General features: G+C 41.0%; 1 protein-coding gene across 7 annotated transcripts in view; it reads left to right on the top strand.

Moving 5' to 3' along the window:
- Positions 1 to 14,187, top strand: part of LOC5575537 (angiotensin-converting enzyme) — a 527,507-nt gene extending 513,320 nt beyond the window's left edge. For all 7 annotated transcript variants that reach the window (XM_021847779.1, XM_021847777.1, XM_021847774.1 and 4 more), the window contains exon 11: positions 13,537 to 14,187. In XM_021847779.1, the coding sequence (XP_021703471.1) occupies positions 13,537 to 13,858 (322 nt within the window). In that variant the 3' untranslated portion in view covers positions 13,859 to 14,187. The remainder of the gene's footprint in view (positions 1 to 13,536) is intronic.
- The last annotated feature ends 9,058 nt before the right edge of the window (positions 14,188 to 23,245 follow it).

Below are 23,245 nucleotides of genomic sequence, written 5' to 3'. Positions count from 1 at the left end.
GGAGGATAAGGACTTCCACATAAGATACACTTTAGTTCAGAGCTCGACCGCTGCGTGGCGTTGGCGTTGCTATGAACTTCCGGTAGGAGCTAATTATGCGATAACTCGAGATTGCGAGCACATAGAAGGATGCTGTCTTCGGCAAAGTTGCTAGGGAGGATAAGCACTTCCTCATGAGATACAATTTAGTTCAGAACTCGACCGCTGCGTGGCGCTAGTGTCGATATGGGCTTTCGGTAAGGGCTTATTATGCGATAACTCGAGATTGCGAGCACATAGAAGGATGCTGTCTTCGGCAAAGTTGCTCAGGAGGATAAGGACTTCCACATGAGATACAATTTAGTTTAGAACTCGACCACCGCGTGGCGCTAGCGTCGATATGGACTTTCAGTAAGGGCTAATTATGCGATAACTCGAGATTGCGAGTACATAGAAGGATGCTGTCTTCGGCAAAGTTGCTCAGGAGGATAAGGACTTCCACATGAGATACAATTTAGTTCAGAACTCGACCACCGCGTGGCGCTAGTGTCGATATGAACTTTCGGTAAGGGCTAATTATGCGATAACTCGAGATTGCGAGCACATAGAAGGATGCTGTCTTCGGCAAAGTTGCTAGGGAGGATAAGCACTTCCTCATGAGATACAATTTAGTTCAGAACTCGACCGCTGCGTGGCGCTAGCGTCGATATGAACTTCCGGTAGGAGCTAATTATGCGATAACTCGAGATTGCGAGCACATAGAAAGATGCAGTCTTCGGCAAAGTTGTTCATGAGGGTAAGGACTTCCACATAAGATACAATTTAGTTCAGAACTCGACCACCGCGTGGCGCTAGTGTCGATATGGGCTTTCGGTAAGGGCTTATTATGCGATAACTCGAGATTGCGAGCACATAGAAGGATGCTGTCTTCGGCAAAGTTGCTCAGGAGGATAAGGACTTCCACATGAGATACAATTTAGTTTAGAACTCGACCACCGCGTGGCGCTAGCGTCGATATGGACTTTCAGTAAGGGCTAATTATGCGATAACTCGAGATTGCGAGTACATAGAAGGATGCTGTCTTCGGCAAAGTTGCTCAGGAGGATAAGGACTTCCACATGAGATACAATTTAGTTCAGAACTCGACCACCGCGTGGCGCTAGTGTCGATATGAACTTTCGGTAAGGGCTAATTATGCGATAACACGAGATTGCGAGCACATAGAAGGATGCTGTCTTCGACAAAGTTGCTCAGGATAATAAGGACTTTCACATGGGATACAATTTAGTTCAGAGTTCAGAACTTCCGGTAGGAGCTAATTATGCGATAACTCGAGATTGCGAGCACATAGAAGGATGCTGTCTTCGGCAAAGTTGTTCAGGAGGATAAGGACTTCCACATGAGATACAATTTAGTTCAGAACTCGACCACCGCGTGGCGCTAGTGTCGATATGAACTTTCGGTAAGGGCTAATTATGCGATAACACGAGATTGCGAGCACATAGAAAGATGCAGTCTTCGGCAAAGTTGTTCATGAGGATAAGGACTTCCACATGAGATACAATTTAGTTCAGAGCTCGACCGCTGCGTGGCGTTGGTGTTGCTATGAACTTCCGGTAGGAGCTAATTATGCGATAACTCGAGATTGCGAGCACATAGAAGGATGCAGTCTTCGGCAAAGTTGTTCATGAGGGTAAGGACTTCCACATAAGATACAATTTAGTTCAGAACTCGATCACCGCGTAGCGCTAGCGTCGATATGGACTTTCGGTAGAGGCTAATTATGCGATAACACGAGATTGCGAGCACATAGAAGGATGATGTCTTCGGCAAAGTTGTTCATGAGGATAAGGACTTCCACATGAGACACAATTTAGTTTAGAACACGACCACCACGTGACTAATTTTTAATGAAAACAAAGAAATAAATTGCTGAAAGAAATTCGTGAAAAACTCCAAAAAGACCTAAACAGTAATTTAAGGAGTAATTTTTAAAATCATTGGATAAATAAATAAATTGATAAAATTACGCCTTGAGTAGTACTGGGGGTGTCTCTCCTAGGAAATAATTTATAAGGATGTCACCGAAAAAAAAATTCTGTGGCGTATCCCTAGAAGAAATAAGAGATAGAATTCCGAAAGAAACTCTTGAGCACATTTCATAAGAAACTTCCTACATTTTCTTACCCCTACTTAAAAAAGTGCACGTCATAAACTTTAATTTGAACGTAATCTTCTGCTTGAGTTGTGATTATCTAATCACCTATACTTTTCTTCGCAAGTTAGAGTAAGTAGATTTTCGAGCATGACTTGAAGTATAAAGATGTGAATGTGTTCGGATAGTGATAATTATCAATATTATTTTTGAAATAATTAAAAGTTTATAGTACAGTGAAACCTCCATGAGTTGATATTGAAGGGACCATCGACTCATGGAAATATCGGGTCATGGAACAGCTTTCCTTTGGATAGCAGCTTCTAGGGACCATCATAGTAACCATGAAAGTTTGTTTTTACTATGGTCCCATGAGTCGATATCGAGTCATGGAACATCGACTCATGGAGGTATCACTGTAAAATCAATAGAGTGTGTGAATTTGATTTAACGTAAAATTTAGTGCTGAAGTAGTTGATTTGATTCAGAATCAATTATTTTTGCGTAAGTAAAAATAATTAACAGGATAGTAACGCCAACATAAAACATTCTTCTCCGTTAACTTCTGGACATTTCTTTTGAATCAGCTTCTGCAGAAATTTCAACAAGAATTTGCATACAGGTTTTGTATGATAACAATATTGGCAGGAAGAACTCAGAAAAATTTCGTCAGATTTGTAAAATAATTAAGCAATTTCGCAAACGCCAATGAAAAAATCCCAAAAATCCAAATTTCTCGTAGAATTCTATAATAAAGGATTAGAAGAATCAAATTAGACTCATGTAGAACTTCGAGGAGACCTTCAGTAGATTTCTGGAACAATTGAATAAATGACCGTGGAGGAATTCATACATTAACTCGAACGAATGTTGGAAATATTTTATGGACTTATACTAGAAAGAACAGCTGGAGGAATTTCAAAAATAGCTTCATTGGGACGCATTATTAAAAACTACTCTGAAGTGTTTTTAAAAAATCCTCTTAAGCATATTCAAAATTATCCTTTAGAAAAAAAATCAGACTATTATTCCGTCAAATCCAAAAATAATAACTTGAGAAATACCGAAAACAATTTTAAAATCAGATCGTAGAAGAATTCAATAAAAAAAAATACCTGTGAGGGAATTGCAAAAACTCTGAAGAATTCACTCCAGATAGATTTCTCCGGGAATTAATCCATCCTCAGGGAAGTTTTCCAGGAATTATTGCATAGATTACTTCAAGCACTTCTCCAGCGATTTTTCCAAAGATTCTTCAAGCGATTTCTCCTGATATTCCTCTAATAAAAATAAGAGATTCCCCTAAGGATTCCCCCAAGAAGATCTCTACAGAGATTTTTGCAGAATGTCAGAGGTTTCTCTAAGTAACATTTCTTCAAGGATTACTTAAAATATTTCCACAGTGAATTCTCCAGACATTCCGCTGGTAGTCCTCTCAAGATTCCTCTAGGATTTACTTCTAAGATTTCCTCCAGGGATCGCTCCGAAATTCTATAACGAATTATTCCAGAGAAGAATTTACCATTCAATTGGGGATTTTACAAGAAATTATTTTAGGAGTTCTTATAGGGGTCGCTGGAGAAATTCTTGCAAGAGCCCAAGGAGGGATTCTCGAGGAAAGCTCTGGAGAAATTCCTTACAAAAATCCCCGGAACAGCATACATGCTTTTCAGTTACGCAGTCTTTATTTTTTTCAACGTTCTATTTATGATGAAGACTGCGTAGACGAAACTCATATTTCATTTATTTATACAGTCAAATCTCTACCAGTTCATTCCTGAAACGATATCTACAGGAAACCATGTAGAGGTTTTTCTGAAGCGATCCTTGGAGAAATTCCTGAAGAAAAAGCTGGAGAAATCTCTTCAGGAATTCCTGTAAAGATTTGCATAGAGAAATCTCTGTAGGAGTCTTTGGATAGACTCATGTTCTGCCCATAACTGCATATTTGTAACATTCGACAAAAGTAGGCATTGAGTAAATGGAATACCAAGAGTACATTTGATGACAGTATGGGAGGAAACTAAAATTACTAAAAATTACCAGGAACTCAAAAGTGCTTATTTGAGGCTGATATTTTGTACAACTCATATCGCATACTAGGTGAATAGTCAGAAAATAATTCTGGTAGAAATTTCATTGCTGTTACATTACGAGGCTCATTTATAATCTCAATGTTACTGTTATGCGGTTATAATTACCAATGTGACAAAACAACTTGGTTTTTTTTTATCGAATTTTCTAGAACAATCTCACATATTTCAGTAAGTTGATCGAAAGTATTTATCATTTGATGACTCTCCATGGTATTAACTTCAATTTGTCAAAAATGTCGAATGTGACAAATATGCAGATATGGGCAGTGTAGGCATCCATGAAGGACTCTTGGAGACATCTTTGGAGGAATCACTGATGAATGGACGTATCCTAGGAAGAATCGATGTAGAAATTTTGCAGGTGGAATCGCTAGAGAAATCCCTGGAAAAACCCCTGTAGATTTTTTGCTGGAAAAACCCCTGTAGATTTTTGTTGGATAAATCCCTGAAAGAATCCTTATAGGAGTATTAAAATAGAAAAATTTCTCGAAAAATCTAAGGAGAAATATCTAAAGAAATCCGTGAATAGATTTAAAAAAAAAAATTATAGAGATTTTACTGTAGGATATGTAGAGATTTTTTTTTTAATGAAATCCATGGAGAAATTTTTAGCATAAGTTCTGATAATATTCTAGCAGGAATTAATGGGAGAATCTCTAGAGAAATTTCAAGAAGAACTCTTGGGGGAATCCATGGAGTATTATTGAAGACCCAGTACGAATCCCTGGAGAAATTCTTGGGGAATCCCTGGAAGATTATCTTAAGAAATTCTTGAGGCGTTTCATGAAATTTCCTTGAGGAATTCGTGAATATTAGAACACCTGCAGAAATTCCTTGTGGAATCCTTGTAGAATTTCCTCGTAGAATCATCCCTGGAGGAATCCCGGAATAACGAATCTTGAGAGAACTGCTTGGGGATATTTTTGTATGTATCCGTGGAGGAATCCTCGGAAAAATTTCTGCAGATGTCATTAGAGAAAGATCTTTAGTAATCCTTGAAGAAATTGTTTTAAGTGTTACTCCTGGAGGAATTCCTGAAAAAAGCCTTGAAGATATCTGTGCAAGAATCCTTGAAGACATTTTCCTAGAGAAATCCTTGCAAAAGTCTGTGGAAAATTTTATAGAGGAATACTAGAAGAAATAACTTAAAAAATCCCTGGAGGAATCGCCGGAGAAATTTCGAAGTATTCCTGAAACGAATCCTGGAGGAATCCTTGGAAAAACTCCTGAAATCCCAATCCCAATAAAGATTTTTCTGGAGGATTCTATGAAGGAATCACTAAAGACATTTCTGCTGGAAACCTTTGCGAAATCTCTAAAGAAATCCTTAACCATATTTTTTTTTTGTAGGAATCCTTGTAAAAATTCCATGTCAACTCCCTGGAGGAAGCTATTCCATGCATGGCAAACAAGAGTTCTTCCTGAAAGAATCTCTGGCAAAAGTCCTAGGGAACCCCAGAAGAAATCATTGTAGAGATTAAGGTACAGAATAGCTTGGATTATTTTCTGGTAAAATACTTGGAGGAATCTTCGAAAGATTTCCTGGAAAAATCTTTGGGAGAGTCTCTGGAGATATTTCGAGAAGATGAGGACAGAAGGGCATGGGTTTGTATTCCATCGGATGAGCTCTCGGTAAATAACTGTAGAATCCATCATACAAATCATTTAAGGTTACTGGACTATATCCTTTGAATAACTCCGATGTGAACTACGTCTTGAGATCTAGATAACTTTTTGGAGGAAATCCAGAAGGAAATACTGGTATAAAGTCATAAGATTCCTCCGGATCCAATTAAAAACTAAAGTGCACAGTTACTGCAACAACTTCTAAAGAAAATTAGAAGTAATTGTTTTTGCAACTTCATGACGTTATCTGTATCTGAACTCTTGTTGGAATTTTAGAAGTGAGTACAATATAGTTCATATCATATCATAGAGCTCATTTTATATTATATACAATCGACTTTCCATAACTCGATATTCTATAACCCGATATACTCTATAACTAGATGGATTTTCTGTAACTCGATATCTCCACAAGTTGATGTTACGTAAGATGTGAATTTCTCTCCATAACTCGATATTTATTTCATTCTTTTTATTTTTTGGGGAAACGTGATCTAATTTTTGTTTGAAGGTGAATAAATACTTACAAGTTGTTATGACATGAAAATGATAAAAACTATTGTCAGTAAAAATAACGTGATTTTTCGAGCACTTCGAAAAATGTTTTCAAATAATAGTTTGTAAAATGCTATCAACAAAATAATATTGCTTTCTTACAAAAATGATAATAAAAATATTGAAAATACATAAATTTGTTCCTAAGATTTTGTGTCGGTATATTCTATTATAACAAAATTCTATAAGTCGATGGTCCCTTGAATATCGAGTTATGGAGAGTCGACTGTAGTTTATATCGTAACATATATTTACTACGCAGAATTAAAAAAAAACTGAACAACTTTGCCGAAGATAAAACCTTCAAAAAAGAGTTCCTTCTGGAAATACATATAGACGCCAGCACCACATGCTGGTTAAATTTTGAACGTATGTTCATGACTAATTCCTTATTCTCTCGAACAATTTTACCGCAGACAGCATCCTTCTATAAGTCGGGTCTCGGGTTTTCAAACCCGAACTCGAATGGTGCGGGACGGATTTGAAGGCTAGAACATTTTTTTCGAGTACGTCGGAATCGGGCTTGTAAAAATTCGGATTTAGGTGGACTTTAGTAAGAGTTATGGTAAGAGTAACAACCAAAAAGCTTCCTTATGCATCAGAAACGATGAATTTATCTATTTTTAAAAATAGGTCTTTTCTTACAAAAAATGTTTAGGTTTCGAGTCAGATTCGGATTTGAACAGCGGATTTTTTTTTCAAGTTCGGGTCAGGTCTGAGTACGGGTCGGGTCCGGGTTTAAAAAAATAAAGTAAGTCGGGTACGGGTCGTGTTTGGGCTCAAAAAATGTGAAACCCCCCTCTAATAATTAACCTCTATCGGAAATACAAATCGACGTCAAATCCACCGGGTGGTCGAGCAACTTTGTGGAAGACAGCATCCTTCTAAATGATCCATAACGCGGGTACGTCATAGTTTCGTGGTGCGTTATGGAGAAAAGATATACCAGTGAACCCTAGTCATGACTGCTTCAAACGAAGAGAACAGGATGTTCGAGTAATGAAAGGAACACTTATTAGTCCTTGTTACATTTTAAACCTTGTTGCAAGTGACAAGTCGCGGATCCCCAGTTGCAGAGAATGATCTGACAATGATCGAGACAAGGAAAAAATGAAGTCGAATTGAACAATTTGTTTCATAATCCTTCATTCATTTGATTCTCTAGTTTGAAGAAGTAGGGACTATGATTCTGATGCACGGACAATATCTGTGTAATTTCTACCGAAAGTCCATATCGACGCTAGCGCCACGCTAGCGCTGAACTAAATTGTATCTCATTTGGAAGTCCTTATCCTCCTGAGCAACTTTGCCGAAGACAACATCCTTCTATGTGCTCTCAATCTCGAGTTATTGCATAATTAGCATCTACCGGAAGTTCATATCGTCGCTAGTGCCACGCAGCGGTCGAGTTCTGAACTAAATTGTATCTCATGTGAAAGTCCTTATCCTCCTGAGCAACTATGCCGAAGACAACATCCTTCTATGTGCTCGCAATCTCGAGTTATCGCATAATTAGCCCCTACCGAAAGTTCATATCGACGCTAGTGCCACGCAGTGGTCGAGTTCTGAACTAAATTGTATCTCATGTGGAAGTCCTTATCCTCCTGAGCAACTTTGCCGAAGACAGCATTTTTCTATGTGCTCGCAATCTCGAGTTATTGCATAATTAGCATCTACCGGAAGTTCATATCGTCGCTAGTGCCACGCAGCGGTCGAGTTCTGAACTAAATTGTATCTCATGTGAAAGTCCTTATCCTCCTGAGCAACTATGCCGAAGACAACATCCTTCTATGTGCTCGCAATCTCGAGTTATCGCATAATTAGCCCCTACCGAAAGTTCATATCGACGCTAGTGCCACGCAGTGGTCGAGTTCTGAACTAAATTGTATCTCATGTGGAAGTCCTTATCCTCCTGAGCAACTTTGCTGAAGACTGCATCCTTCTATGTGCTCGCAATTTCGAGTTATCGCATAATTAGCTCCTACCGGAAGTTCATATCGACGCTAGCGCCACGCAGCGGTCGAGTTCTGAACTAAATTGTATCTCATGAGGAAGTTCTTATCCTCCTGAGCAACTTTGCTGAAGACTGCATCCTTCTATGTGCTCGCAATCTCGAGTTATCGCATAATTAGCTCCTACCGGAAGTTCATATCGACGCTAGCGCCACGCAGCGGTCGAGTTCTGAACTAAATTGTATCTCAAAAGGAAGTTCTTATCCTCCTGAGCAACTTTGCTGAAGACTGCATCCTTCTATGTGCTCGCAATTTCGAGTTATCGCATAATTAGCTCCTACCGGAAGTTCATATCGACGCTAGCGCCACGCGGTGGTCGAGTTCTGAACTAAATTGTATCTCATGTGAAAGTCCTTATCCTCCTGAGCAACTTTGCCGAAGACAGCATCCTTCTATGTGCTCGCAATCTCGAGTTATCGCATAATTAGCTCCTACCGGAAGTTCATATCGACGCTAGCGCCACGCAGCGGTCGAGTTCTGAACTAAATTGTATCTCAAAAGGAAGTTCTTATCCTCCTGAGCAACTTTGCTGAAGACTGTATCCTTCTATGTGCTCGCAATTTCGAGTTATCGCATAATTAGCCTCTACCGGAAGTTCGTATCGACGCTACCGCCACGCGGTGGTCGAGTTCTGAACTAAATTGTATCTCATGTGAAAGTCCTTATCCTCTTGAGCAACTTTGCCGAAGACAGCATCCTTCCATGTGCTCGCAATCTCGAGTTATCGCATAATTAGCCTCTACCGGAAGTTCATATCGACGCTAGCGCCACGCGGTGGTCGAGTTCTGAACTAAATTGTATCTCATGTGAAAGTCCTTATCCTCCTGAGCAACTTTGCCGAAGACAGCATCCTTCTATGTGTTCGCATTCTCGAGTTATCGCATAATTAGCCTCTACCGGAAGTTCGTATCGACGCTAGCGCCACGCAGCGGTCGAGTTCTGAACTAAATTGTATCTCATGTGAAAGTCCTTATCCTCTTGAGCAACTTTGCCGAAGACAGCATCCTTCCATGTGCTCGCAATCTCGAGTTATCGCATAATTAGCCTCTACCGGAAGTTCATATCGACGCTAGCGCCACGCGGTGGTCGAGTTCTGAACTAAATTGTATCTCATGTGAAAGTCCTTATCCTCCTGAGCAACTTTGCCGAAGACAGCATCCTTCTATGTGCTCGCAATCTCGAGTTATCGCATAATTAGCTCCTACCGGAAGTTCATATCGACGCTAGCGCCACGCAGCGGTCGAGTTCTGAACTAAATTGTATCTCAAAAGGAAGTTCTTATCCTCCTGAGCAACTTTGCTGAAGACTGCATCCTTCTATGTGCTCGCAATCTCGAGTTATCGCATAATTAGCTCCTACCGGAAGTTCATATCGACGCTAGCGCCACGCAGCGGTCGAGTTCTGAACTAAATTGTATCTCAAAAGGAAGTTCTTATCCTCCTGAGCAACTTTGCTGAAGACTGCATCCTTCTATGTGCTCGCAATCTCGAGTTATCGCATAATTAGCTCCTACCGGAAGTTCATATCGACGCTAGCGCCACGCGGTGGTCGAGTTCTGAACTAAATTGTATCTCATGTGAAAGTCCTTATCCTCTTGAGCAACTTTGCCGAAGACAGCATCCTTCCATGTGCTCGCAATCTCGAGTTATCGCATAATTAGCTCCTACCGGAAGTTCATATCGACGCTAGCGCCACGCAGCGGTCGAGTTCTGAACTAAATTGTATCTCAAAAGGAAGTTCTTATCCTCCTGAGCAACTTTGCTGAAGACTGCATCCTTCTATGTGCTCGCAATCTCGAGTTATCGCATAATTAGCTCCTACCGGAAGTTCATATCGACGCTAGCGCCACGCAGCGGTCGAGTTCTGAACTAAATTGTATCTCAAAAGGAAGTTCTTATCCTCCTGAGCAACTTTGCTGAAGACTGCATCCTTCTATGTGCTCGCAATCTCGAGTTATCGCATAATTAGCTCCTACCGGAAGTTCATATCGACGCTAGCGCCACGCAGCGGTCGAGTTCTGAACTAAATTGTATCTCAAAAGGAAGTTCTTATCCTCCTGAGCAACTTTGCTGAAGACTGCATCCTTCTATGTGCTCGCAATCTCGAGTTATCGCATAATTAGCTCCTACCGGAAGTTCATATCGACGCTAGCGCCACGCGGTGGTCGAGTTCTGAACTAAATTGTATCTCATGTGAAAGTCCTTATCCTCTTGAGCAACTTTGCCGAAGACAGCATCCTTCCATGTGCTCGCAATCTCGAGTTATCGCATAATTAGCCTCTACCGGAAGTTCATATCGACGCTAGCGCCACGCGGTGGTCGAGTTCTGAACTAAATTGTATCTCATGTGAAAGTCCTTATCCTCCTGAGCAACTTTGCCGAAGACAGCATCCTTCTATGTGTTCGCATTCTCGAGTTATCGCATAATTAGCCTCTACCGGAAGTTCGTATCGACGCTAGCGCCACGCAGCGGTCGAGTTCTGAACTAAATTGTATCTCATGTGAAAGTCCTTATCCTCTTGAGCAACTTTGCCGAAGACAGCATCCTTCCATGTGCTCGCAATCTCGAGTTATCGCATAATTAGCCTCTACCGGAAGTTCATATCGACGCTAGCGCCACGCGGTGGTCGAGTTCTGAACTAAATTGTATCTTATGTGAAAGTCCTTATCCTCCTGAGCAACTTTGCCGAAGACAGCATCCTTCTATGTGCTCGCAATCTCGAGTTATCGCATAATTAGCTCCTACCGGAAGTTCATATCGACGCTAGCGCCACGCAGCGGTCGAGTTCTGAACTAAATTGTATCTCAAAAGGAAGTTCTTATCCTCCTGAGCAACTTTGCTGAAGACTGCATCCTTCTATGTGCTCGCAATCTCGAGTTATCGCATAATTAGCTCCTACCGGAAGTTCATATCGACGCTAGCGCCACGCAGCGGTCGAGTTCTGAACTAAATTGTATCTCAAAAGGAAGTTCTTATCCTCCTGAGCAACTTTGCTGAAGACTGCATCCTTCTATGTGCCCGCAATCTCGAGTTATCGCATAATTAGCTCCTACCGGAAGTTCATATCGACGCTAGCGCCACGCGGTGGTCGAGTTCTGAACTAAATTGTATCTCATGTGAAAGTCCTTATCCTCTTGAGCAACTTTGCCGAAGACAGCATCCTTCCATGTGCTCGCAATCTCGAGTTATCGCATAATTAGCCTCTACCGGAAGTTCGTATCGACGCTAGCGCCACGCAGCGGTCGAGTTCTGAACTAAATTGTATCTCAAAAGGAAGTTCTTATCCTCCTGAGCAACTTTGCTGAAGACTGCATCCTTCTATGTGCTCGCAATCTCGAGTTATCGCATAATTAGCTCCTACCGGAAGTTCATATCGACGCTAGCGCCACGCAGCGGTCGAGTTCTGAACTAAATTGTATCTCAAAAGGAAGTTCTTATCCTCCTGAGCAACTTTGCTGAAGACTGCATCCTTCTATGTGCTCGCAATCTCGAGTTATCGCATAATTAGCTCCTACCGGAAGTTCATATCGACGCTAGCGCCACGCGGTGGTCGAGTTCTGAACTAAATTGTATCTCATGTGAAAGTCCTTATCCTCCTGAGCAACTTTGCCGAAGACAGCATCCTTCTATGTGTTCGCATTCTCGAGTTATCGCATAATTAGCCTCTACCGGAAGTCCATATCGACGCTAGCGCCACGCGGTGGTCGAGTTCTGAACTAAATTGTATCTCATGTGAAAGTCCTTATCCTCCTGAGCAACTTTGCCGAAGACAGCATCCTTCTATGTGTTCGCATTCTCGAGTTATCGCATAATTAGCTCCTACCGGAAGTTCATATCGACGCTAGCGCCACGCAGCGGTCGAGTTCTGAACTAAATTGTATCCCATGTGGAAGTTCTTGGTCCCCGAAGCAAGTTTGCCGAAGACAGTACATTCCTATATGGCCTGCATCTTATACAATTTGGTGATGACTGCAGATTTCTGGACTGAGTGTACTGAAATTCCACGTGGCCAACATGGTCCCCTTCGTAGCCGATTCCCGGTGGCCACTGGATCCGGAACCGGTATTCCAGGTAGTGATCAGAATCTTGAGGAGCATATCTTTCGAATGCGGCATAAATTTCATTATTCGGTTGATATTTCGCTGATTTATAGGGGTATACATTTCTGGGTCATAATGACCCCAGTATCTTATTAAGTTGTTTTTCTTAACATCCGCGGAAGGTTAAGAATCCGTGTTGATATTAGTCATTGGTGATCTAGGTTTGAAGCTATTCCGATGTTCCTTGGGAGACGTTTTGAAGCTATTTGTGATAGTTTAAGAATTATTGTCCATAACCTGTTCAGTTGTACTGTTTTATGGCGTAAATGTGTTTCGACCAGTTATATACTTACTAGGGTTAGTGTACCAGTTATACATATAGTAATTCCTTATTTCGCCATACGTGATAACTTGTATCTCTCTACATTTTGAAAAGTTTTGTGTGCTGTAGCAATAAGATATAAGATAAATCCTAATGTTAAAACATTAAAACAGATAAAAAAATATGAAAATTATAGAAATTTCACATATGGCCAAATACAGAACCACTATGGCCATAACTTCCCCTACATCAATAGCTAAACTAAAATGCAGAAGCTGTTCATAAACAATAATTTGATGTAAATTTTATATCACTTTTATAAAAATATTTACAGTTAAAACAAATATTTGGTTAATTCTAGGAAACAGAGGGGCAATTATTTCAAATAACTCTTATTGAAATAATCTCACATGTTATATATGTATTTCGATATCTCCTAAATGTTAACACAACATACGGCATATTATTGGCCATGATAAAAAAATATAGCAGGACAAAATATCTAAATTTTCCAATTTCGTAGTTCTGGCCGTAAATGTCTTCTAGTTACTCCTCTCTGCGCCGCGGTGTTGTAGGTGCACTCTGACTGGTCAGTCCAGCAGAAGAGAGCTGCGAGCGTTGCGAAAAAAAAAACCTCATAACCACTACGCTCGACAAGGCATAATTTTGACATGATCTATTGCAGCGTTTCATCGGTTTAGCACATTTCTAACGATTTCAATTTCGTTTTCGTTCTCCCTCATTCTGCCAGGCAATTGATGGAACGAGGTGCATCTCAACCGTGGCAGCAGGTTCTTCAGGAGGTAATTGGCGAAGGCCGGCTCGATGGCACAGCACTACGGGAGTACTTCAGACCGCTGGAGGAGTGGCTGCGGAATGAGAATCTCCGTACGAATGAATATGTTGGTTGGATCTACGATGGGGACTACTGCAAGCATAGTATCGAAACGGCCAACCTGCAGGTGTACGGAGGGTTCTACAACGGGGGAGTTCAGTTGCAGCTCAGTGTTTCGCTGGTCGTTGGATTGTATCTCTTTGTCCAGGCACATGTACACCAGCTGAGGCTCGTTTAGTTGAGTGTATGGTAACTTGGAATGACGGCATTTTACTAGCTCAGTAGATATTAAGCCAGTACTTCTAGAGTAAGCTGTTGGTCGTGAATTCCGTTAAACTTGTAAGATAATGTCAATTTCAAAGTAGTGTCATTTAAATAATTTTGAAGCCTGGAAAGTTGTAAAGTAGAGACGTAAAAACCCCTCTTTAAAAAAAGAAATTGAATCATGAAAAGTTAAACAAAATAAAAACGTTATAAACACATATGGTAAAAGTGCCAAATATTTTGAGAATCGTGATGAAGCAAAAATAATGGATAAAATAAAACATTGAAGAGCACAATCAAAGAGCAGCATCAGAAGTTTCTATTCACAATATCACAAACCTTTTCAAACATAGAGAGCAAAATTTCTATAAATTCAAAGAGTAGTGTTTTATCTTTTATCTTGTTGCTTGCTCCTGCGGCGGATATCAAATAATGTCGCGAATCCGATTAGTCGTGAATACATCATGAATCGCATCAACAATCTTTGGTGACTCCTCGAGCCTTATCTTATCCCACTAACTCAATATCTTTCCCATGACAACTGTGGAGATGCAGAAGCTTCTTCGGTCTCTAGAAACAATGGTTGCCTAATGGTGAGCTACACCCTAATGCAGTGCACATATTAGATTGCTCTGGTCAATCACGGAGCAGCAATTACGAATTGTACGATCATAAATTCTCATACTCATACATAGGCGCTAACTTGTGACATAGTTTCGAACGAGACCTTCCAAAAACCCACAATTGCAAACAAAACCGATGCAATAAACCCTAATATTCATGTGAAAAGAAGTACATTTGATCGGAACACATTACATTTGGTTCACTTTTGGAGAGCTTTGCCCCCAACTACGTCACAAGTTGGTGTCTATGTACGCATATCAAACTAAATTCCAATAAACATATAGTTCTGTCCCAGAATTCATGTTTGTCTCCTCAAAGGATAAAAGAGCTTGAAGTTCGTGTACAAATAAAATCAAGTAACATCACGTGATAATCAAATAAAAATAACCATCTAAACATTTAATGCCAAATGGTTTTTATACTTATTCTACACCTCTGGGCAGATTTTTTTTTTGTTTTGAATCGTTAGTCGGAAATTTGAATTATGCCTTTTTAAAGGCGTAACTGTCAAAATAGTCGATTTTAAATACATTAACGCATTATTTCAATACCGGATGCCATTTTGGAGTGTTTTCAAATACATACAATCATTCTGTAGTATGAATAATTAAAATAATTAATAGTTTTTACACAGTCTCAAGCGCTATGACTCATGATATCATGATTTCAGATTGTTTTCAGCTTATGAAAATACATGGTGTACTCATGATATCATGAGTCAGATTTCCATAACGTGTAATGTTTTTGTTGCAGATTGCTCGGAATCATGAATCAAATGCCTAAAATCATGAGTCGCGCATCCCTTTATGATCAACAACATTAAAAACAATAAAAATAAAGGCTAGAGCAAGATTCGATCCATGAACCTTCTGATTAAGAGACCCGTCTTAATACACTACCACTTCAACATGTTGAAATGACGGTGATCGAAATGAATGAAATCATTCCTTGCTTAGCGCTTGAACGAGTCGGTCGACAGGATCCCGGTCTCATCGTACGGCACTTTTTGCAGAGTTCATTTAGGCCTTTTTCCCCACCGCCCGCGTGGGTTTTTGGTTTAATTAGTGAGTTAAACAAGTTTCAGTTTTGTGCAAAGTGAGTGCTTAGACGATTGCGCTTTGCGAAGGAAGCGAACTAGTGAAACTAGTATCGTTCCACCGCAATAAAATCATCGCCCATCATCAATTATCGGTGATTGATTTTTCTCCCGCACCGAGAACAACAACAAGGCAGAAGGCCGACCCGGTCGGTCTACTACCTACGGCGCGTGGACGTTCTCCTGCTGTAGAACGGATAAGTATACATTATCTATTGAATTGCTTTCGCATCTCCGAACAACAGTGTTGAGTTCAAGGTTGTTTTTCGCTTCTCCTCTGTCTCTCTCCCGGTGCTATTTTGCCCGTATAGGGGAGTTGGGTACAAAATAGCCCACTGATTGGTTATTTTTTTTTTCTTTTTTTTTGTGAATTTGATTTACCCATTTAGGGGAGGTGTGTACAAAATAGTCCACTGATTAATAATTTTTTTTACACATATTTTTTTTTTGTTTTTGTTTTTTTTTTATAATTTTTTTTTTTTTTCTTCATTTGGTTGCGGTTAAGCTTTTTTCCGCATGGATGAATCGGATGGAGGCGATACGCCTCCTAGAGATCTCGTTGCTCGAACGCGGTTCTATCAACCGTCTTCGGCTGGGCCTTGGGTTGTCTATTTCCGGCGCAAAAAGAAGATTTTGAACGTGCTCTCGATTTCTCGGGAGCTGACGCGTAAATATCCTGGGACCGTTATTCACCAAGTGAAAGAATCCAAGTTGCGTGTAACTGCACCTAGTTACAAAGCAGCGAATGAAATTGCTCAGCATGAGGCTTTTACTGTGGAATATTGCGTCTATGTGCCGGCACGAGAAGTCGAGGTGGAAGGGAAAATTATCGACGCGAGTCTAACATGCGAAGACACTAAGACTGGCAAAGGCGTCTTTGAGAACCGGTCCATTCCTGATGTGGCTATACTGGATTGTAAACAATTACAATCAGTTTCCATGGAAGGAAATAAGAAAGTGTTTTCGCCGTCAGCCTCGTTTCGAGTGACTTTCCCCGGTTCCGTCCTCCCGAAATTTGTTTGTATTGACAGTGCTTTTTACCCAGTGCGTCTTTACGTGCCGAAGGTATTCAATTGTACCAACTGCAAGCAGCTTGGCCACAGTGCTAGCTATTGCGACAACAAGCCCCGTTGTGGCAAATGCAACCAAGCTCACTTGGAAGATGCTTGCACACAGGAAGCCGAAAAATGTAGCTACTGTCGCGAGGAACTTCATGACCTGCAGAAATGCCCGGCTTATAAAAGACGCATTCGAAATGAGAGTCGCTCAATTGTGAAGCGCTCCAAGAAGACATACGCGGAAATGGTAAAATCTTTAAATCCGTCCGCAAAAGAGTCTTCATCAGCCATCCCAGTTGGTAACTCTTTTCAAGAGTTGTCTTCCGATGAAGCGAACGACGACGAAACCGATGGGGGAGATTCTTCGGAGGTACACGCACCCGGTAAACGAAAGTCTCAATCTTCTCCGGGACTGCGCCGAAAGGTAATGAAATCTTCCCTCAAAAGTTTGCCTAATTCAAAAGGAGGTGGGGCAAATTTGAAATTGCCGAAGAAACAGGTCTTTGATGCTTCCGTTCCGTGTTGCAGCAAAGATCTGCCGCCCCCGCCTCCACCGATTAAATATACTTCAAAAAGAAGCTCTAGACAAGATAGCAAGAAAAAAGCTACTGAAGTCCCTCGCTCTTCCTCGAAAACCCCCGGGGCCAAGCGAGGACTGATAACTTTTACGGCCCTTGTGGATCGCATATGCAATGCCCTCGGAGTTTCAGACTCATTCAGAGGCATACTCGACCTTTTTCTCCCCGCAATAGAAGAGTATCTCAGGGAATTGACTATTTCGTGGCCCCTCCTTGCTTCGATCATATCTTTCGATGGATAATTCATCGAGTGAGGTACAAGATATGATCACTGTGCTACAGTGGAACTGTCATAGTCTAACACCTAAATTAGACACATTTAAGTTTTTGCTTCACAACTCCGATTGTGATATATTTGCACTCTGTGAAACATGGCTTTCTTCTGAAGATGATCTTAACTTCTACGATTTTAACATTATACGCCAGGATCGAGATGATAATTACGGGGGTGTGCTTTTAGGGATCAAAAAGTGCCACTCATTCTACAGAATCCCCATCCCGACTCATCCAGGCATAGAAATCGTTGCTTGCCAAATAAGCGTAAAGGGTAAAGACCTTTGCGTAGCTTCTGTTTATATTCCTCCAAGAGTTTCAATAAACCGCCGTCATCTCTGGAATGCAGTCTCCATGCTCTCATCTCCAGTTTTAATACTGGGTGATATGAACTCACATGGTACTGGATGGGGCGAATCTTATGACGATTATAGAGCGGCTATTTTCTATGACTTATGCGACGATTTCAACTTGAACATTTTGAACACAGGTGAAGTGACACGTATTTCATCCGATGGCAAAGAAAGCCGCCTTGACCTGTCTTTGGGATCAAGTTCACTATCATTCGATTGCATGTGGAAGGTGATCGATGACCCCCATGGTAGTGATCACTTGCCCATAATAACTTCTATCAGAAATAATTTTGAAAGGTCAGAACAGTCAATTCAGGTTCCTTTTGACCTCACTAGGAATATCGATTGGCAAAAATTTGCATCAGCGGTAACCTTTGGTATCGAATCATTCAACACTCTCCCACCGTTGGATGAGTATCGATTCCTAACAGAATTGATTTATAAAAGTGCATTAGAATCCCAAAAGCAACGAGTTCCAAGTGCATCCTTCAAAAGACGACCAGCCACACCTGGTTGGGATGATGAATGCACTCAGTTGTATCGAGAAAAATCCAATGCCTTTAAAGCTTTTCGTAGATATGGTACCTCAGAACTTTATTTAGAGTACTCGAAGCTCGAAAAAAGACTGAAGAATCTTATTAAAGCGAAGAAGCGTAGCTATTGGCGACGTTTCATCGATGGCCTCTCACGAGAAACTTCAATGACGACGCTTTGGAGAGTGGCTCGCAACATGCGAAACCGCTCATCCTCAAATGAGAGTGACGAATACTCCAATCGTTGGATATTCAACTTCGCGAAAAAGGTCTGTCCAGACTCAGTTCCAGCTCAACCGCCATCCTGGGAAACCCAGAGAGACGATGCGTTGGACAGACCATTCACTATGCTGGAATTTTCTATGGCTCTTCTTTCATCAAACAACTCCTCTCCGGGACGCGATATGATTAAGTTCAATCTTCTTAAAAATCTCCCTGATATCGCTAAAAGACGGTTGCTTGACCTGTTCAACTTATTCATGGAGCACAACATTGTTCCACCTGAATGGAGACAGGTCAAAGTAATAGCTATTCAAAAGCCTGGGAAACCAGCGTCTGATCATAATTCGTACCGCCCGATCGCTATGTTATCATGTTTAAGGAAATTGTTAGAAAAAATGATCCTATCCCGACTCGATCACTGGGTCGAATCAAACAACATGCTTTCCAGTACACAATTTGGCTTTCGCAAGGGCAAAGGAACAAACGATTGTCTAGCGTTGCTTTCATCAGATATTCAACTAGCCCTTGCGGACAAGGAGCAATTGGCTTCGGTTTTCTTGGATATTAAGGGCGCTTTTGATTCAGTTTCCATAGAAATATTGTCAGAAAGCCTGCACAATAGTGGATTACCTGGAATATTGAATAATTTCTTGTACAATCTGTTGTCAGAAAAACACATGAGCTTCACTCTCGGTCAACTGACAACTTCCAGAATTAGCTATATGGGCCTTCCCCAAGGCTCATGTCTGAGTCCCTTGCTTTATAATTTTTATGTTAAAGATATTGACAACTGTTTGGAAGAACCATGCACGCTAAGACAACTTGCAGATGATGCTGTGGTTTCTATGAAGGGCCCACGAGCGGAAATCTTGCAAAGACCATTGCAAAATTCCCTTGATAATCTATCCACTTGGGCTAGAAATTTAGGGATCGAGTTTGCTCCGCAAAAAACTCAACTGGTCGTATTTTCAAGGAAGCGGAATCCTGCCCAACTAAAGCTTAAGCTTTTGGGAACAGACATCGACCAGTCTTTGACTTCAAAATACCTTGGGGTCTGGTTTGATTCAAAAGGCACTTGGCGAACTCATATTAGGTATTTAACGGAAAAATGCCAACAAAGGATCAATTTTCTACGAACAATTACCGGAACATGGTGGGGTGCTCACCCGGAAGACCTCATAAAACTCTATAAAACAACCATTCTCTCTGTTCTAGAGTATGGCTCTTTCTGTTTTCTCTCAGCAGCAAACTGCCACTTGATTAAATTGGAACGAATTCAATATCGTTGTTTGCGTATTGCCTTAGGGTGTATGCACTCGACACATAATGCGAGCCTAGAGGTTCTGGCAGGGGTTTTACCGCTACAAAACCGATTCTGGGAGCTCTCGCTAAGAATACTTATTAAGTGTGGAGTGAGCAACACACTCGTCATCGAAAACTTCGAAGAATTGCTCAAACTGAACACTCAGTCAAAATTCATGAGAGTTTATCTCTACTACATGTCATCTGACATTAGCCTTCCATGTTATAACCCTCCACGTGTACGCTTCACCAATGACAGTTCCTCTGTTGAATATGATCTGTCCATGAAACAAGCTATTCATGGAATTCCAGATCAACTTCGATGTATAACTATTCCACGTATTTTCAACGCAAAGTTCCAGAATGTCGATTCCTACAGGAGATATTTCACTGACGGGTCACGTATAAATGGATCCACTGGCTTCGGTGTCTTCAATGAAAACTCTTCCGCCTTCCGAAAACTTCAGGAACCTTGCACGGTTTATGTTGCTGAGCTGGCAGCAATCAACTTCGCTTTGGGGATGATCTCTAACATGCCCGCAGACCACTTCTTCATCTTCTCGGATAGTCTCAGTTCTATTGAGGCACTCCGATCGATGAAACCTGTAAAGCATGCATCTTACTTTCTTACAAAAATAAGAGAGCAGATGTGTGCACTGGTCGAAAGATCATATAAGATTACCTTTGTATGGGTCCCCTCACATTGCTTAATTTATGGCAATGAGAAGGCGGACTCTCTCGCAAAGGTGGGCGCTGAGGAAGGTGAGATATATGATAGAAGAATTTCACACGATGAATTGTTTCATTTAGTACGTCAAAGTTCTCTTCACGGTTGGCAAAGCGACTGGCTAAATGACCAACTGGGACGGTGGTTACATTCCATAATCCCTAGAGTTTCCTTGCGAGCGTGGTGGAAAGGTTGGGATGTAAGTCGAGATTTCATTCGCGTGATGTCAAGACTTATGTCCAACCATTACTCGCTAGACGCACATTTGCACAGGATCAACCTCGCGCTGAGCAATATATGTAATAGGTGTGGTTCCGGTTATGATGACATCGATCACGTAGTTTGGCAGTGCCCGGATATGGACGCCTCCAGAGCACAACTTATGGATACCCTTGTGGCCCGAGGTAGACAACCCTATGTTTCAGTTAGAGATGTGTTGGGCTCCCGCGATCTCGTCTACATGTTGTCGATTTACGATTATCTTCGCTTGTGTTGTATAAAAGTTTAATTCTCTTGTGTTCTCTTCCCCAGTTTTTTTTTCTCTCTGTGTTATGTCCCATTTGTGTTGGATTGATGTTCCTGGCCATCCGGCAATCGAAAACCCACATGAAGTTGGTATACGCCATGATACGACAAACGAGCAACCATGAAATACCACCCGGATGTGCTGCAAAGAACCCTGTAACCCAATCCCAACCTAGCCCTTCCTAAAAATATTTGTGACCACTAACCTCGAGTTGCCACGAGTACCCTGGCTCCAACCCGGACTAAACTTGGTACTTAAGAAGTTAAACAATTGTAAAAAAGTACAAAAATGAATCTCGGCTCCGTAAAGCGTTAAACGCGATAGAGCCTTAAATAAATGAATTGGTAAAAAAAAAAAAGAAATGAATGAAATTATGCAATGCACCCTGTTTAGTGTTGCCAGTCTAGATGTTACGTTTATGAGGAATCATGATTATGACACCCCAGGAACCATGATTTGTGGTCCTGATATCATGACCTAACCAATTTATGAATTTCATGACTTGTAAATCATGATTTGGGAATCAGTTTTTTTTCGTAAACGATCCAAACACCCGTGATGTAAATTTTGAATTTTTTTCTTACCTATGCATAAACGATTTTTATTATGGCAAATAACATTCTCCTAAAGTTTGAAATTCTTCGAACGAAATTTGACTGTGCACCCGCCATTTGAAGTTTATATGGATAATACTATGAAAAACGCAAAGCATTTGTGTTCAGCTCTCTATCTCTCCGTCATAATGTTTTTTTTTGAAAAGTGAACAAACTCTTCTTATGTTAAATCTTCCCAGATACAACTTTGCCGAAGACCTCACTTATTGGCCCAGCAGTGCCGAAGGGAAGGTTCCGGATTGCGTAAGAAAAAGGTTCCGAGAGAGCGAAAGTGATCACGTCGTGTGTGAGTGTACGTTGTTTCTGCACGGAGGTGATTTTGCGAGGACAAAATGGCGGATGTGAACAAGTTTGCGTTTGCTAGACTGAACAATCAGAACTGGCAAATATGGAAGTTCCGGATGGAGATGCTCCTGACTAGGGAGGAGCTGTGGTATGTGGTCGGTGATGCGAGGCCGACAGCCTGTCTTGGTAGTGTCATTCTCAAAACACACAGAATTGGAAGGAACAAGACGAGAAGTGAAGATTCCCACTCACTGAATCATTCCGTGGTGTGGATTGCCAGTCAGTGAACAATCATCAGCACTCAAATCCGAATGCCACTCCAACGGAATCAGAATGTAAACAATCATTTGGTATGCATTCGGTGGCCTTCGGCTTTTAGAATCGGTAGCGACTCAATCAGTTGCCGTTTTTTGTTTTGCTTGGCGCTCGCCGAAGAAACAGAATGGGCACTGGAAATTGAAACGTTCGGCTTGGTTAGAGAAACGGCTTTCTCGCTCCCGACTGTGCGTGGAAGCGAGTGATATAAACACAAAAACTGAGTGAGTGTTTCCTATGCTTGGCGCTCACAGTGTTTCTTTAATATAATAGATCGTTGCACGCCTGACCTAACCTCGAAACTCCATATAAAAAAAATGTCAACAATTCCAGCAGTGAATGTCAACTCCATATAAAAAAAATCTAAACAATTCCAGCAGTGAGTGTCAAAGAGCAGGACAGTCAATTGAGCGTGATGAAAGAGGGACAAAGAAGGAGAATTTATCGTGACGTCACCATGCACTCTTCTATGTGAAGTAAACATTGTTTCAATACAAATAAGGTGATGTGCTAGTGTCCATCGTATTAAGCATTGATCAGTAAGAACTGCAATTTTCCCAGTATTGCAGTGAATGATGCTGATACAAACCGATGCCAAACAATTCTTTCTCAAAACGGCTTTAGCATTGTACAATAACATTTTGATAAATCTTGATCTCTTTTTGGAAATAATGCAAAGAAAATGCATCCAACCGTACTCTCAATCCGTCGTATCGTTTTCAACTCCGTCGCAATCAGTTTCCAGATTCGTCTCACAACTTACGGCTCACTTTGATGTATTGAATGGTAAAAACACAATACATCAACGCTATAATAAAATGTTTCACTAGAAAATATAGATCTACGAACATCTCC

Source organism: Aedes aegypti, chromosome 2, assembly GCF_002204515.2.
Source record: "Aedes aegypti strain LVP_AGWG chromosome 2, AaegL5.0 Primary Assembly, whole genome shotgun sequence".
Lineage (NCBI taxonomy): Eukaryota > Metazoa > Arthropoda > Insecta > Diptera > Culicidae > Aedes > Aedes aegypti.
The sequence above is the reverse complement of the archived record's forward strand: the minus strand, read 5'-3'. Positions and strand labels throughout refer to the sequence as shown.